Source organism: Triticum aestivum, chromosome 4A, assembly GCF_018294505.1.
Source record: "Triticum aestivum cultivar Chinese Spring chromosome 4A, IWGSC CS RefSeq v2.1, whole genome shotgun sequence".
Classification (NCBI taxonomy): Eukaryota; Viridiplantae; Streptophyta; class Magnoliopsida; order Poales; family Poaceae; genus Triticum; species Triticum aestivum.
The window spans coordinates 538763602-538779604 of record NC_057803.1 but is presented as its reverse complement, the minus strand read 5'-3'; the positions used below and the strand labels follow the sequence as shown (position 1 = coordinate 538779604).

Here is a 16003-nt window from a genome sequence, read left to right as displayed (position 1 = left end):
GCGGCCAAGCATCCAGTAAGCTTCTGGACATCGTGCACTCGCACAGGGCGTTTCATTCGGAGAATAGTGCCAATCTTTTCTGGGTTGGCGTCGATTCCCCGTTCGGAAACGAGAAAACCGAGTAACTTGCCACCAGGAACTCCAAATGTGCACTTTGATGGATTGAGCTTGATATCATACCTTCGGAGGTTGGCAAATGTTTCGGCGAGGTCAGCGAGCAGGTCGGAACCTTTTCGTGACTTGACAACAATATCATCCATATAAGCTTCCACATTCCGACTGATTTGAGTGAGTAGACACTTCTGGATCATTCGCATAAATGTGGCTCCGGCATTCTTGAGGCCGAATGGCATGGTGATATAGCAGAAGCACCCGAATGGAGTGATGAAAGCTGTTTTTACTTCATCGGGCCCATACAGACGGATCTGGTGGTACCCGGAGTAAGCATCTAAAAAAGACAACCTCTCGCATCCCGCGGTCGAGTCAACAATTTGATCTATGCGAGGGAGAGGAAAGTGATCTTTCGGGCAGGCCCGGTTGATGTGCTTGAAATCAATGCACATTCGGAGCGACTTGTCCTTCTTAGGAACCATGACGACATTAGCGAGCCACTCGGAGTGGAATATCTCTCGGATAAATCCTGCTGCCAACAGTCGAGCCACTTCTTCACCGATGGCCTTTCTCTTCTGGACGGCGGACCGCCGAAGATGCTCTTTGACTGGCTTTGCAGACTTGTCGACTCTTAGGCGATGCTCAGCCAGTCCCCTGGGAACACCTGGCATGTCAGCGGGCTTCCATGCAAAAATGTCCCAGTTCTCACGGAGGAACTGGATGAGCGCTTCTTCCTATTATTGGGTCGAGTGTTGTGGAGATGCGGGTCGGAGCTGCTTCGGGGTCGGTCGGGTGAATGTGAACAGGCTTCGTCTCACCGGACGACTGGAATGCAGATTCTGTGGCGGGCTTCTTGGATCGCAGCAAGTCACTCGGATCTGCGTTTTGCTTGTATTCTTCGAACTCGACCGCTGTCACTTGGGAATCGGCAATTTTGGAGCCCTTCTGAAAGCACTCCTCTGCCTTTTTCCTATCACCGGTGACAGTGATCACGCCTTCGGGACCGGGCATCTTCAATTTGAGGTACACGTAACATGGTCGAGCCATGAACCGTGCATAGGCTGGTCTCCCCAAAATGGCATGATATGCACTTTGAAAATCCACGACCTCAAATGTCAACTTTTCTTTGCGAAAATGCTTTGAATCGCCAAACACTACGTCCAAAGCTATCTGGCCGAGTGACTCGGCCTTCTTCCCCGGTATAACTCCATGGAAGCTCATGTTACTAGTGCTCAGTCGGGACATCGGAATGCCCATACCTTTCAACGTGTCTGCATATAACAGATTCAGCCCACTTCCACCATCCATCAGCACCTTTGTCAGTCGAGTGCCTTCGACAACTGGATCGACCACCAAAGCTTGCCTCCCAGGGGTGGCAATATGAGTCGGGTGATCAGATTGGTCGAATGTGATGGGTGTTTGGGACCACTTCAGATAATTTGCCTTTGCGGGGGCAACCATGTTAACCTCTCGATTAATCACTTTCAGTCGACTTCTGCTTTCCACATCTGCGAAGATCATCAGAGTGGAGTTGATATGCGGATATCCTCCCTCACTGTCCTCTTTGTCTTCGGCTTTGTCCGACTCCTTCTCCTTGTCCTTAGACTGTTTTCCCTGAAACTGCTGGATCAGGAGTCGACATTGGCGAGTGGTGTGCTTTGGGTAAATGATATTCCCCTCTTCATCTTTCTTCGTGTGGATGTGGCACGGCATATCCAACACGTCGTTCCCTTCTTTATCCTTCACCTTCTTGGGGTTCCAGGATCCTTTTGGTTTCCCCTTAGATTTTCCTTGAGTCACGGCCAGAGCCTCTCCAGGAGCTGCCGGTTCAGCCTTCCGCTTCTGTTTCCGACTGGTGTTTCCTTTTTCCGACTGACTCGGCTTGTGCTTGCCGCTTCGGAGTCGGTCTTCTTCTTCGCCGTTGGCGTACTTGGTAGCAATCTCCATCATCCGGCTCAAGGTCATGTCACCGGTTCGACCAAATTTCAAACTCAGTTCTCTGTTCTTGACACCATCTTTGAAGGCGCATACTGCCTGATGGTCAGAGACATTTTCCACAGTGTGGTGCAAAGTGATCCACCTCTGAATATACTCTCTGAGAGTCTCATTGGTTTTCTGCACGCAGACTTGCAACTCTGTCAATCCCGCTGGTCGCTTGCAAGTCCCTTCAAACATTCTGACGAACACTCGGGACAGATCTTCCCAAGTGTAAATGCTGCTAGGAGGCAATTGAGTCAACCATGCCCTGGCAGAACCTTCCAACATGAGGGGCAAATGCTTCATGGCCACCTCGTCGTTCCCACCACCGATCTGAACTGCCACTCGGTAGTCTTCAAGCCAAGTTTCAGGCTTAGACTCACCAGTGAACTTGCTGACTCCTGTTGCCAACCTGAAATTGGGGGGGATAACTGCGGCTCTGATAGCTCTGCTGAAACATTCAGGACCAGAAACATGTACTTGACTGCTTGTGGGCACATCTCTGTCGAGTGCGCCTCGATGGGCTCTGTTCCGGTCGACCAACCCTTGCACGATAATGGATCGCGCGTCGAAGCCTGGCTCTCTGGGGTCAGCTGGAACCCTACGCCCTGTACTGTACTGACGCCTATCATCTGGCTGCCGAGGAGCGTAAGACCCACCCCTCGGAGGGGAATAGGGCACTCGACGCCTATCATCTCGGTCGAGTCTGTCGCCATATTGATCTCGCCGATTCTCACGCCCTTCGCGCCGCGGAGGCGATCTGGGGCTGTGAGCCGACTGAACCGTATTCACAGTGACAGATCGACTGTGAATTCTGTTGCGCGACTGAGACACGGCTGAATTCTGATCTCCTGCTGCCCGGAGCAGATCCCTGATCTGCAGCAAACCTCTGCCAGCCTCTGACTGCGAAGGCTGAATGGACTCTGCTATACGGGTCGCAGCTGCTAAATTCTGAATTGGAGTTCGATATACCTGAGTCGGCGGGAAGAGTTGACGTCGACTGGTGTCGGGAACTCGTTGCCGCGCGCGCTCGTCGAGTGCTCGCTGAAGGTTCTCCAGTCGAGTGCGCTCGGCCAAATTGGCCAGACGCGCCTCCTCCAAGGCACGAGCCTCGGGGGTTTCTCCTGCGATGGGAATACGCAGGGGATCCTCGTTCCTGCGGCGAAGCTCTTCTCTTTGCAGAGAGTCGAGTGGCTCGGGCTGGTACTCTTCGTAGCCTCGAGCAGGGTCGCCGCCGTCGCCCGCTCCACCACCGCGGGCGAAGCCAGGAGGGCTGTGGGGCCCGTCGACCATCAAGATTTCCTCCGCTGGATCACTGCTTCCGCACTCGGATGCAGTCTCTCCGGAGCCAGTCGACTGATCGAACAAGCCGTAGAGAGATTCGTTGGGCTCGATTGCCGCAACTTGTGTAGTGGTCGACTGGCGAGCCACCGCGTGACTCGCCCATCGCTGAAGCCTCGACCGGCCTGAGCGCTTGCGCTGGCGGGAGACCGGGAGGGTGGAAGATGGAGGAGCCGACCGATACTGGGTCGATGGTTGCCGCAGCAGAACGCCGCGGACACATGCGCGAAAATGCGTCGCACCGCGGACGGGGAGCGCGTCTACGTCGAGTGGAGCCTCCTGGAGCCATGCGGAGTCGTCGGCGATGAAGGTGAGAGTGCCGAGACGGATCTCTTGACCCTCGATCAAAACTCCAACAGACACCATGATGAAAATACTCGGAAGAATCGCAACTTCTCCACAAAATCGCTAAAACACCTGCCCCACGGTGGGCGCCAACTGTCGTGGTTCTAAGCCTGACAGTAGAGTGGGGGGTAGGTATGGAGAGGCAAGGTCCTAGCTATGGAGAGGTTGTAAGCACAAAGGATGTACGAGTTCAGGCCCTTCTCGGAAGAAGTAACAGCCCTACGTCTCGGAGCCCGGAGGCGGTCGAGTGGATTATGAATGTATGGATTACAAGGTGCCGAACCCTTCTGCCTGTGGAGGGGGTGGCTTATATAGAGTACGCCAGGACCCCAGCCAGCCCACGTAGGAGAGGGTTTAAGGTGAGTTAAGTCTGGGGCGTTACTGGTAACGCCCCACATAAAGTGCCTTTACTATCATAAAGTCTACTTAATTACAGGCCGTTGCGGTGCAGAGTGCCTCTTGACCTCCTGGTGGTCGAGTGAGTCTTCGTGGTCGAGTCCTTCAGGTCAGTCGAGTGAATCCTCGTTGGTCGACTGGAAGGCGGCCTCTTCTAGGGATGTCCTAGGGTAAGTTACTTGGAACAGGTCCATGACCCTACCCTAGGTACATAACCCCATCAGGCATCATCGCCAAGAACATCACATCACCACCTCATAATAAAGAGACATAAGTACATGGGTATGGGCACTCCCCTTGTCAACGGCCGAGCTTGGGGGAGTGCCCCGGTATCGTATCACTATCACACTTTTATCTTTACCGTTTTTCTTAGTTCGATCCTTTTGATAATATCTTGATCTAGTAGAATAAAGTTTCAGTATGATTTAGTTTTGAGTTTTGCTTTATGATCCTTCTATGTAATCGAGTCTGTGAGCTATATATAATAAATATTAGTGTTGAGTCAAGGGCTTTGCCATCTTGCCATGATATGGAGGGAATAAAAATAAAATAAAAGAGAAAGAACAAAAATAAATAAAGAGATCATATGGATCTTATGGAGAGTAATGACTTCACATATAAAGAGTATGATGAATAGAAGTTGTTGAGAGTTGACAAACATAGTTTTGGTCATCATTACAATTAATAGGAAGTAATAAAGAAAGAGAGGTTTTCACATATAAATATACTATCTTGGACATCTTTTATGATTGTGAGCACTCATTAAAATATGACATGCTAAAAAGTTGATGTTGGACAAGGAAGACAACACAATGGGTTATGCTTTCTTACATCCGAAATAAATTATATTGTCATGGATCATCCAACATGTTGAGCTTGCCTTTCCCCCTCATGCTAGCCAAATTCTTTGCACCAAGTAGAGATACTACTTTTGCTTCCAAATATCCTTAAACTCAGTTTTGCCATGAGAGTCCACCATATCTACCTATGGATTGAGTAAGATCCTTCAAGTAAGTTGTCATGTTGAAGGCAATAAAAATTGCTCTCTAAATATGTATGTTTTATTAGTGTGGAGAAAATAAGCTTTATACGATCTTGTGATGTGGAAGCAATAAAGCAACAGACTGCATAATAAAGGTCCATATCACAAGTGGCAATATAAAGTGACGTTCTTTTGCATTAACATTTTTTGCATCCAACCATAAAAGCACATGACAACCTCTGCTTCCCTCTGCGAAGGGCCTATCTTTTACTTTTGTCTTATACCTTATACAAGAGTCATGGTGATCTTCACCTTTCCTTTTTACATTTTATCCTTTGGCAAGCACATTGTGTTGGAAAGATCCAGATATATATATATATATATCCAATTGGATGTAAGTTATCATGAACTATTATTGTTGACATTACCCTTGAGATAAAAGATTGGGAGGAAAAACTATAAGCCCCTATCTTTCTCTGTGTCCGATTAAAACTTCATACCCATAAATATTGCGTTAGTGTTAGCAATTGTGAAAGACTAAATGATAGTTGAGTATGTGGACTTGCTGAAAAGCTCTTATATTGACTCTTTCTGATGTTATGATAAATTGCAATTGCTTCAATGACTGAGATTATAGTTTGTTAGTTTTCAATGAAGTTTCCGATTCATACTTGAAATTGTGAATGAATTGTTACTTTAGCATAAGAAATCATATGACAATATATATGTTGCTGTTCTAAGAATGATCATGATGCTCTCATGTCCGTATTTTATTTTATTGACACCTCTATCTCTAAACATGTGGACATATTTTTCGTTATCGGCTTTCGCTTGAGGACAAGCGAGGTCTAAGCTTGGGGGAGTTGATACGTGCATTTTGCATCATGATTTTATATCGATATTTATTGCATTATGGGTTGTTATTACACATTATGTCACAATACTTATGCCTATTCTCTCTTATTTTACAAGGTTTACATGAAGAGGGAGAGTGCCGGCAGCTGGAATTCTGGGCTGGAAAGGAGCAAATATTAGAGACCTATTCTGCACAACTCCAAAAGTCCTGAAACTCCATGGAAGTCAGTTTCAGAATATATAAAAATATTGGGCGAAGGAAGCACCAGAGGGGGCCACCCACCATCCACAAGGGTGGGGGCGCGCCCTACCCCCCTAGGCGCGCCCCTGCCTCGTGGGCCCCCTGGCAGGCCTCCGGTGCCCATCTTTGGCTATGTGAAGTCTTTTGCCCTGGAAAAAAAATCATAAGCAAGCTCTCAGGACGAAACTCGGCCACCACGAGGCGGAACCTTGGCAGAACCAATCTAGGGCTCCGGCAGAGCTGTTCTGCCGGGGAAACATCCCTCCGGGAGGGGGAAATCATCACCATCGATCCTCTCATCGGGAGGGGGTCAATCTCCATCAACATCTTCACCAGAACCATCTCATCTCAAACCCTAGTTCATCTCTTGTACCCAATCTTTGTCTCCAAACCTCATATTGGTACCTGTGGGTTGCTAGTAGTGTTGATTACTCCTTGTAGTTGATGCTAGTTGGTTTATTTGGTGGAAGATCATATGTTCAGATCCTTTATGCATATTAATACCTCTCTGATTATGAACATGAATATGATTTGTGAGTAGTTACGTTTGTTCCTGAGGACATGGGAGAAGTCTTGCTATAAGTAGTCATGTGAATTTGGTATTCGTTCGATATTTTGATGAGATGTATGTTGTCTCTCCTCTAGTGGTGTCATGTGAACATCGACTACATGACACTTCACCATTGTTTGGGCCTAGGGGAAGGCATTGGGAAGTAATAAGTAGATGATGGGTTGCTAGAGTGACAAAAGCTTAAACCCTAGTTTATGCGTTGCTTTGTAAGGGGCTGATTTGGATCCATATGTTTCATGCTATGGTTAGGTTTACCTTAATACTTCTTTTGTAGTTGCGGATGCTTGCAAGAGGGGTTAATCATAAGTGGGATGCTTGTCCAAGGAAGGGCAGTACCCAAGCACCGGTCCACCCACATATCAAATTATCAAAGTACCGAACGCGAATCATATGAGCGTGATGAAAACTAGCTTGACGATAATTCCAACGTGTCCTCGGGAGTGTTTTCCTTTTATATAAGAGTTTGTCTAGGCTTGTCCTTTGCTACAAAAAGGATTGGGCCATCTTGCTGCACCTTATTTACTTTTATTACTTGTTACCCGTTACAAATCACCTTATCACAAAACTATCTGTTACCACTAATTTCAGTGCTTGCAGAGAATACCTTACTGAAAACTTTTTATCATTTCTTTCTGCTCCTCGTTGGGTTCAACACTCTTACTTATCAAAAGGACTACGATAGATCCCCTATACTTGTGGGTCATCAGACACAAACCCTAACAAAACTAAAAGAAACACCTAAAAACTGAGCCCTCTCGCCGGCAAGGGCCGGGATCCACAGCACCCCATGGTCCTAAGACCATAGGAGAAGAGGCGGACCGACGACGACACCGGTTAGAGGTAGAGGAAACCTAGGTGACAACCCATGGGTAGCACATATGAAGAGCCCATGCAACGCGTATCTCAGAGAGATCTTTTGTTACCTTGGGGGTTTGAAGGTAGTCTTCACAATCGCTGCCTACTAAGGATAGAGACCATCCACAAGGTAGTACCCCATGGTGTAGTCATGCCTATTGAGGTCAGTTGCATGCTGGAGCATGCCCCATCAAAGTCTAGTATACGATGGAGATCGTTGAAGCATGTTGATATCATTGTGAGACCCTAGCATGCCAAAGAAAGAGTGTCAAATCCATAAGTTCTTTTGATGTCACTGCTTCCAAGTATATTGGCAGGCCCTTTGGCGTGAACTTAGTATTGCCCGGCCAAACCCATGGAGCAGATTTTCCATCAACAATGCATGCAATTGACTATATCAAGCATACCGGGAAAGCCACTTGCTACTCCAATTGCCAAAAGCTTTTATGTATCCTTGGGATTTGGTTCTCTCAAGTACTCCAGTCCAAACACCTTCACTGCAGCAATGTCAAATCTTACTATTACGTTAATCCATCGTGTCCCTACGAATGTGAAAAAAACTCAAAAATAGTTCAAACATTTTCCTGAAGACATGGTGGTCGGACTAGGATGTACCGGGGTGGCGTCCGGGGTGGTCACCGTATCCAGTGGGAGGGGGAGGACGAGGGACGGCGCCGAAGCTCTGGGTGGGGGCTGGACAAGGGATGACGCGGGAGGTCTGGGTGAGGGTAGGAAGGGAAGGGCACAACACGGATGTGAAACATAACATGAGAGGAAAAGAACATGTTGGGATGCGGGATGGGGCGATTTTGGAGTATTTGGGATGGGTTGTGAGTGTCGTGTCTGAGAGATGTTTGTATGGCCCCAAATCCGCCCCACTTATGGTTGGGTTTGGGAACTATCGAATAACCCGGACCATTAGGTTGGATATGTGGGCGTCTGTCGAACGGGAGTTTTCTGTCCGTACACTGTCTAGGCTGTCCGCCCGAACATACTGGGAGGAGGGAGGATGTTGTGGGCCTCGACTATGAAATGCTCCTAGATATGGCGGAGAGGTGATAATCTAAGGTGTTTTCTAGAGTTACTTTCACTCCACTATTTTCTCGCCCCCCACCCCCTCCTCTCAACTTTGCCTCGTTGTTCATATATGTTTAACACTTGTATGCCATAAAAAGATAAAAACACATCTTACCTTTTAAAGCAACCTCATAACTTTTTGTCATTTCCTAACATCATACCCCCTCCGTCCAGTACTAACTGTGGCTCAAACGAATGTATTTAGCTGTATTTTAGTGCTAGACACATTCATTTGAGCGACAATTAATATCGAACGGAAAGAGTACACAATAATTCCCATCAACAAACGAACTGAGCATAGCTTGGTTAGGTTTCTTGTGGTGGAACCAGCTCATTAGGATTCAAGTCATAGACTTGGCTCTGGTGTTTGTATTTCCCTGGATTTATTTCAGACTCACTGGCGATGTTTGTTACGTGGGAGCAGACATTTCCATGGACTACGAGGCGTCAGTGATGACTTCGTCAATCTCAAGATGTGATGTCGAGCCAGTATCTTGGAGGTGCGGTATAGGATGTGCGTGCGTGCGTTCACAAGGGTGAGCGTACGTGGGAATCTGCACGTGTACTGTGAAATCTCATCGACAAGAAAATTAAAATCCGGGTACCTGTTTGTAATATCAAAAGAGTTCAAGCGCATGAACCGAAAGATTATGTGCAAGTACCAAACAGAGAGCAAAAAGACAGCAGATGAGCCGTGGCAGGGGGAGAAGAGTTCCGAGTTCCTCCCCTACCGGCCGCCCTCTTATCATTCCTGCCCCGGCGAGAGGGAATCTTGGGAATCTCCTCCAGCAACCCACCTCACCTCGACTCTTTGAATCCACCGCGGTCCTGCCGCTTCTATAGAACTAGTTTATTCCCTTTCGTGCGCTACAAAAATCTTCTCTTTTTTTATACAGAAAAATAAGTGGCGATGATGGTGACAGGCTTGTGTTGGGGGTTCATGCGCACTCCCGCAGCTACTTAGGTATCGGGTCGCGAGGGTCGAGCGCCAGCGCTCCATTCCCCCCGGATTGGATTCTGGTTTCTTCGTCCAAGAATTACCCGAGGTATGAGGAGACATGACCCACCCGAGAGTTTCTGTTTTGAGCTTGCTTTCCTGAAGAACTGCTGCGCTGCATGAAATTATTCCCTTTTCCCTTCATTTTTCGATGAACTGCACTGTTTGACATCAAGTAGGACTAATTCTTGTACTACTAAGGAGCAGATATATATGATACTGAAATCTCACTTATTTTTGGAAGGGAAATCTTTTTTCTTTGAGGGTTTGGAAGGGAAATCTCACTTCATGTATATCAGTCGTTGCCATATGTGTGCTTTATTGTGCAAAATTGTTCCCTTCTGGGTAGAAGAAAGTGTAAATTCTACACAAAGGAGGATTCAGTGGGATTTCTTTTAGCAATTTATTTCATTAGATGTTGCTAAAAGTAAATGTCTCTGCAGGAATCGAAATTCTTTGTGTTTTGGTTCAGAAAGATTTGATCTTGGGAGGAGAAAGGTCAGGCATGGATGAGAATGGGACACCAGATTACAGCGGTGGGGGCTCGGACATGGACCTGCTCATGCTCTCAGGGTTTGACGACCTTGACAGTTTCCCAGAGCTCGGCGCCGGTCCTTCATTTAGTGACGGTATCTTGTCGTCTTTCAGTGTTTCACCTGCGCAGCAGGTGACACATATCTCACCTTCACCACCTTCTGTGGATGCTGAGGAGCAAGGTGATGTTTCCATTACTGATGGTAGTGATTGCTCTGTCAGTTTAGCCTCTAACGAGGTCATGAATGTGAGCGCTCCCACTGTCCCAAAGACAGTTTATGGCGGCGTCACCCTGACGGAGAAGATGCTCAGGGCATTGGCCATGCTTAAAGAAGCATCAACTGCTGGGCCAGTCCTTGTGCAAGTTTGGATCCCTGTAAGAAATGGAGATCACCAAGTGCTGACCACCTCTGACCAGCCTTTCTTGCTTGATGAGAGGCTCACAGGGTACAGGGAAGTCTCTAGGCAGTTCACATTCTCAGCCACAGAAGGACCTGGTCTGTTTCCTGGATTGCCTGGGCGTGTTTTCATATCCGGTATGCCAGAGTGGACATCGAACGTGATGTACTACAACACTTCAGAGTTCTTGAGGGTAGATTATGCGATTCGCAATGAAGTCCGGGGATCCCTTGCCATGCCGGTTTTCAACTCAAGTGGCGGCTCTTGCTGTGCTGTGTTGGAAGTAGTCATGACACAGGAAAAGGATAACTTTTGCTCAGAGATGGACAACCTTTCTAATGCTCTGCAGGTTGATGATTATTTCTTCCGCTGTTCCTAAAATTCTTCTTCAGAATTGGAATTACTACGCACTACAGTTCTGGAGAAATGCATGATAGTAAAAAAACTGCATGTTGCAAGATTACCTTTTCTTTTTATCTAACTGCTTGCTTCCAGTATAATAACTTCTTTTATTAAAGTATGCTGTCCAATTAAGCTGATACAGATTATCCAGTTGCAAATTTGGTTACTGCTGAAATCATTGCTTCGTCATTGTTTTCTTTGCAGTTCATTACAGATTCATATGTTATACTAAACAGGCACAATATCATGAACTGAAGCAGATAGTATCAAGTTTGTGTAATCAAGAGAGGTGATGTGCTTTTAGTGCACCTGATAAAAAAAATTATGTGCTTAGTGGAATCCCATTATTGGTGTACACCTTGCACTCTTCACTTGCGAACTAGATTACTTAAAAACTTATTAAAAAATGTTATGTAGTGAAAGAGGTAATCTGCTTAGTGGCACTACTTTCAAACTAGAGAACTGGACAAATATACTTTCTTCAATCTTCTTCTCAGAACTCACAGTAGTGGTAGTGGAAGTGCACTGTAGTACTGTATATGCTCCATAAAAAGCACTTCCTTTAATTATTCATATGGAAGTTTTAGCATAAGATATTTTACGGGTTTTAGCTTTCTTACACATATGTTGATTCTTACCAAAGTATTCCCTCCATTCCATAATGTACTGTATATTGACTCTTTGGAAATCAAACTTTACAAACTTTGACCAAGTTTGTAGAGATAAATATCTACATCTAGAATACCAACTACATAATCATGAGACATATTTTCATATTATATATAGCTGGTATTTTTTTACATATAAATAGCTTTCTCTATAAACCTATCCAGTAGTTTGAAACTATCTACAGTTCAAACATGTAAATGAGTCGATGAAATTAGTAGAATTATTATACATGAACCGTATTTCCAAAATGGGTGCTAATTTCTGTTCCAATCCAAGCCTGTACACATATGATCTGTAAGCCCAAAGCATTTCTCATAATATTAATTGTGACATTTGTAATCTTGCAGTCTGTTCAGCTCAGCACTGTGCAAGCAAGGACACATCCTCAGGTACCATTATGCATTACTGTTGCGTCCATTGCACAGAAAAGACGTGTCAACATAATTGTTGAAATAACTCAATACTCTACGTTGCAGAGCCTTACTAGGAATCAGCAATCAGTATTGACGGAAATATTGGATGTTCTCAAAGCTGTTTGCCATACACACATGCTACCTTTGGCACTTGCATGGATTCCAGTTTGTCCCAACAGCAATTTGAATGTGTCAGCAGAGTATGGTGACCAGGCTATAAAATTTGGTCTGAGGAACAAAGATGTCCTTTGCGTACAAGAATCTGCCTGTTACATCAATGACATGAGAATGCATGATTTTCTCCGTGCCTGTGCAGAACACCCCCTTGAGAAAGGACAAGGTGTTGCTGGAAATGCAATTTTATCAAATCACCCCTTCTTCTCATCTGATGTGAGAGAATATGATATGCACGATTATCCGCTGGTACATCATGCCCGTAAGTTCGGTCTTCATGCTGCTGTTGCTATCAGATTGCGTAGCACATACACTGGCAATGATGACTATGTGTTAGAGTTTTTCCTTCCACTGACGTGCAAAGTTCGTGAAGAACAACAGCTCTTACTTGATGACATCTCAATGACCATGCAAAGAGTATGCAGTAGTCTGAGAACAGTTTCAGATGCTGAACTGAAGGAAAACACCATAATAATGCGATCAGCTATAAGATGCTCGTCGTCTGATGTTTCTATTAATTCATGTGACCAAATTGATGTATCCAGTGAAGTCAAAAAATATGCTAAGGTTCTTTTTCCGTTCTCAATTTTTATCTCCCTCCTTTCTCTCCTCCCTCTCTCTCTTCTGATTGGTCCAGGCTTTCTGTGCTCCAGTCCTTAATATTTTTCTAAAGGCCCAATTTCTTTACAATTGTAAGTTGGAACTCTGCAAGGAAATTTTGGTCAACAAACTACTGGATAGGTTTCCTGCATAACATTTTTTTGTGGCTCATTTCTTGTATTGTGCTGCAATATAGTTGTAGATGTCTTTTCCTGCCGCATCATCTTGTCAGCTCTTTATCTTCTTCTAATATTTCATAAAAGGTGTTCTTAGGTTTTGCAGAGCTTAACTAAAATGCGTCCTAAAAATAGAACATGTATACGATTACTCCATGTCGATTTTGAATCTTATCAAGTCTTTGTAGCTGAGAAGTTCAATATCTTTCCAGTTTATAATGCAGAGCTAGAGATCTGAATGCCGTTATATATTTTCCAGAAACTAATTTGGTGGTCATGTTAAATGAATATTTTTGAAACAGAGACTATATCCTAAACCAATTAGAATTCAAACACATGTGCTATAAGAAATCCTTGAGGAATCCTACTAGAAATGGGAGTCCTCCGTGGCAGGTGGGAACCAATGACGGGGCCGGCCATGGAACACAACCCAAGCAATCAAGTGGATACAAGACTAAAGCGAGAGGATAGGATTGTTCTGAAAAAAAGTAAGAAAGGTGGATGGATAAGAGACTAGGTTTCTTCAGCACTAGATTCTTGTATAGGATAAAGATCCAAGGGTCCTAAAGGGGTGATCTGGCTGTGAGAGAGCGACAACCCTTGTACTTTGTGAGGTTGTGTTTAAATAATTCATGGTCAGCCTTGCCAAATCTCTTCTCTTTTGTCGTGATTGTTCGTTTTCATTATAATAGTACTCTCTATGGGGTTCATCTACATCTGTTTTGATAGTGTATACGTTCGTAAAATACCTGACAAACTCTTATCGGATCAAAGTCTGATTGAATCAGGAGGCTGTTGAGTGTAAGGGTATCTCAGTATAAATATGCCCTACAAATTAAAAACTAATGACTAATCTATTTCATTTGTTTTGCAGTTTGAACCTGGCAGCACATCTGAAAATTTTCAAAACTGCAGCTCAACAGGGAAGAATGTTAGCTTGACTGTCCTTCAGGAATCTACATCTGATAGGCTGAAAATACGCAGCTCAACGGAGAAGAATGTTAGCTTGAAAGTCCTTCAGCAATACTTTGCTGGCAGTTTAAAAGATGCTGCAAAGAGCATTGGTGGTAAGTTCTTCATGCTGTCACGGTCATTTGCTGGTATATATTTATACAAATCAATGGTTGTTATTCAGTTAGGTGATGAATCTGAACAAAGCACACCGTCATTTGAAAAATCCAAGTAACCATATGATGCTGTAGGTAAAGGAACTTACAGGAATCTTTTGTTCCTTTGTAGTTTGCCCTACAACGCTGAAAAGGATATGCCGGCAGCATGGAATATCAAGGTGGCCATCTCGTAAGATAAAGAAGGTAAACCGGTCACTACAGAAGATTCAGAATGTCATAAGTACTGTACACGGAGTGGAGGGAGAGATAAAATATGATCCTGCCACTGGATGTATTGTTTCATCTGTTTCCCATACCGAAGAGTCTTCAATGATGATGAATGTAGAACATCAAAGTTCTGATTCCCTGCCCATTGAATGCCATAAGTTCCAACCTGATTATGATGCATACCAAAGAGAACATCTAGGCCAAGCTGTACTCCACAAAGCACAGAATGACAAACGGAGCGAAACTCATATTAACCTGAATCCTGGAGGGTTATGCCGAAATTCAAATTTTGGCAGAACATCAAAAGGGCCACGGTGTCAGGATGCGTCAAACAGTTCGTATCTTACAAAAGAAATGATCTCTGCTGACGGTACGGATATGTGGGTTGAGGGAGCTGAGCAAAAGAACGTAGTGTGGAATTCTATTTCTATGCCACAGCAATGCAAAATTGAGATAGAAACAGACAAGTCTAATACAATTGTTGAGCAAAGCCTAGCATCTTCTTCCAGCATGACAGATTGCTCCAGTGGCGGTACATCCAGTGATGGGACTTTGAAGAAATGTTTTAAGAGTCGGTCAGTTGACGGAAGCAATGCAAGCATAGTTGTGAAGGCCGCTTACAAGGATGATACTGTAAGGTTGAAGTTACTACCATCCATGAAATACGAGAATCTGCTTGAAGAAATTGCGAAGAGGCTGAAGCTATCAGTTGGTGCATTTCAGCTCAAGTACAAGGATGATGAGGATGAATGGGTGATTTTAGCAAGCGATGCTGATCTCCAGGAATGCCTTGATGTATTAGACACCACCGGGTCACGCATCGTGAAAATTCAAGTACGAGATGTTCCATGCGCTACTAGAGCTGCTTCAGGTAGTAGCTCAATATCTCTGGTCGATAGGTCAGGGTGATGCCTCATGGTGCAAAACACTGGTGTTTTACTCATGACACATGGCTTTAGCAAGGCGCCGATCTGTAACATGTACTCGTGACATAGTATGGTAAACATGTTCATGTAAACCATTGCCAGGGGGTTCAACAGTGTTCATATTTTTTTGGAAGGGAGGAAAATGAATTTCTTTCATCCACCTATTCAAGATTTTGTCTATCTGGGACAATAGTCTACTCTGGGTCTTAGGTTTTGGCCGTGGTAGTTTTAGTTTGTCAACTTCTTTTCTACCTTTGTACATATTTTGCGACGTACCATTAGTCTACCAGTGAACTGTGGTAGTACACCTGCAAACTTCAAAAAGGAAGGGAAAAGGGATCCTAAGTGTAGGGACACCTTTTATTTCTGAAATCATTAGGCCATCATGCTCTAATTATAAATTGATAGTATGTTTTATGTGGCAATTTCATGAGTGTTGCTGATTTTGAGTTATGGTGATCAGTATTTGACTTCATACAATTCTGGTCAGGATTTTTTTAGTTCTTATGTATTTACCTACATAAAAATGAAGTCTGGTTACAAAACATTGGTGTCACGCCAGAGCACAGTTATCGCATTAAACTTTCAAGGGTTTCGAGAATGAAAACTTTCAAGGGTTTACAAA

At 44.7% G+C, this 16003-nt stretch overlaps 1 protein-coding gene across 1 annotated transcript; it reads left to right on the top strand.

Moving 5' to 3' along the window:
- Positions 1-9427: 9427 nt before the first annotated feature.
- LOC123086785 (protein NLP2) lies at positions 9428-15538 on the top strand. The gene is made up of 6 exons (XM_044508583.1): positions 9428-9797; positions 10192-11030; positions 12100-12141; positions 12229-12906; positions 13990-14182; positions 14355-15538. Exons 2-6 carry the CDS (start codon positions 10254-10256, stop codon positions 15359-15361), a joined length of 2697 nt encoding a protein of 898 aa, XP_044364518.1. The 5' UTR covers positions 9428-9797; positions 10192-10253; the 3' UTR covers positions 15362-15538.
- Positions 15539-16003: the final 465 nt, after the last annotated feature.

Excerpts from the sequence above, each read along its gene's own strand:
- LOC123086785 (XM_044508583.1), top strand. The coding sequence starts at position 10,254 with ATGGATGAGAATGGGACACCAGATTACAGCGGTGGGGGCTCGGACATG. Across the intron at positions 11,031-12,099 it reads ACCTTTCTAATGCTCTGCAG|TCTGTTCAGCTCAGCACTGT; the intron begins GTTGATGATTAT and ends GTAATCTTGCAG. Across the intron at positions 12,907-13,989 it reads AAGTCAAAAAATATGCTAAG|TTTGAACCTGGCAGCACATC; the intron begins GTTCTTTTTCCG and ends TTTGTTTTGCAG.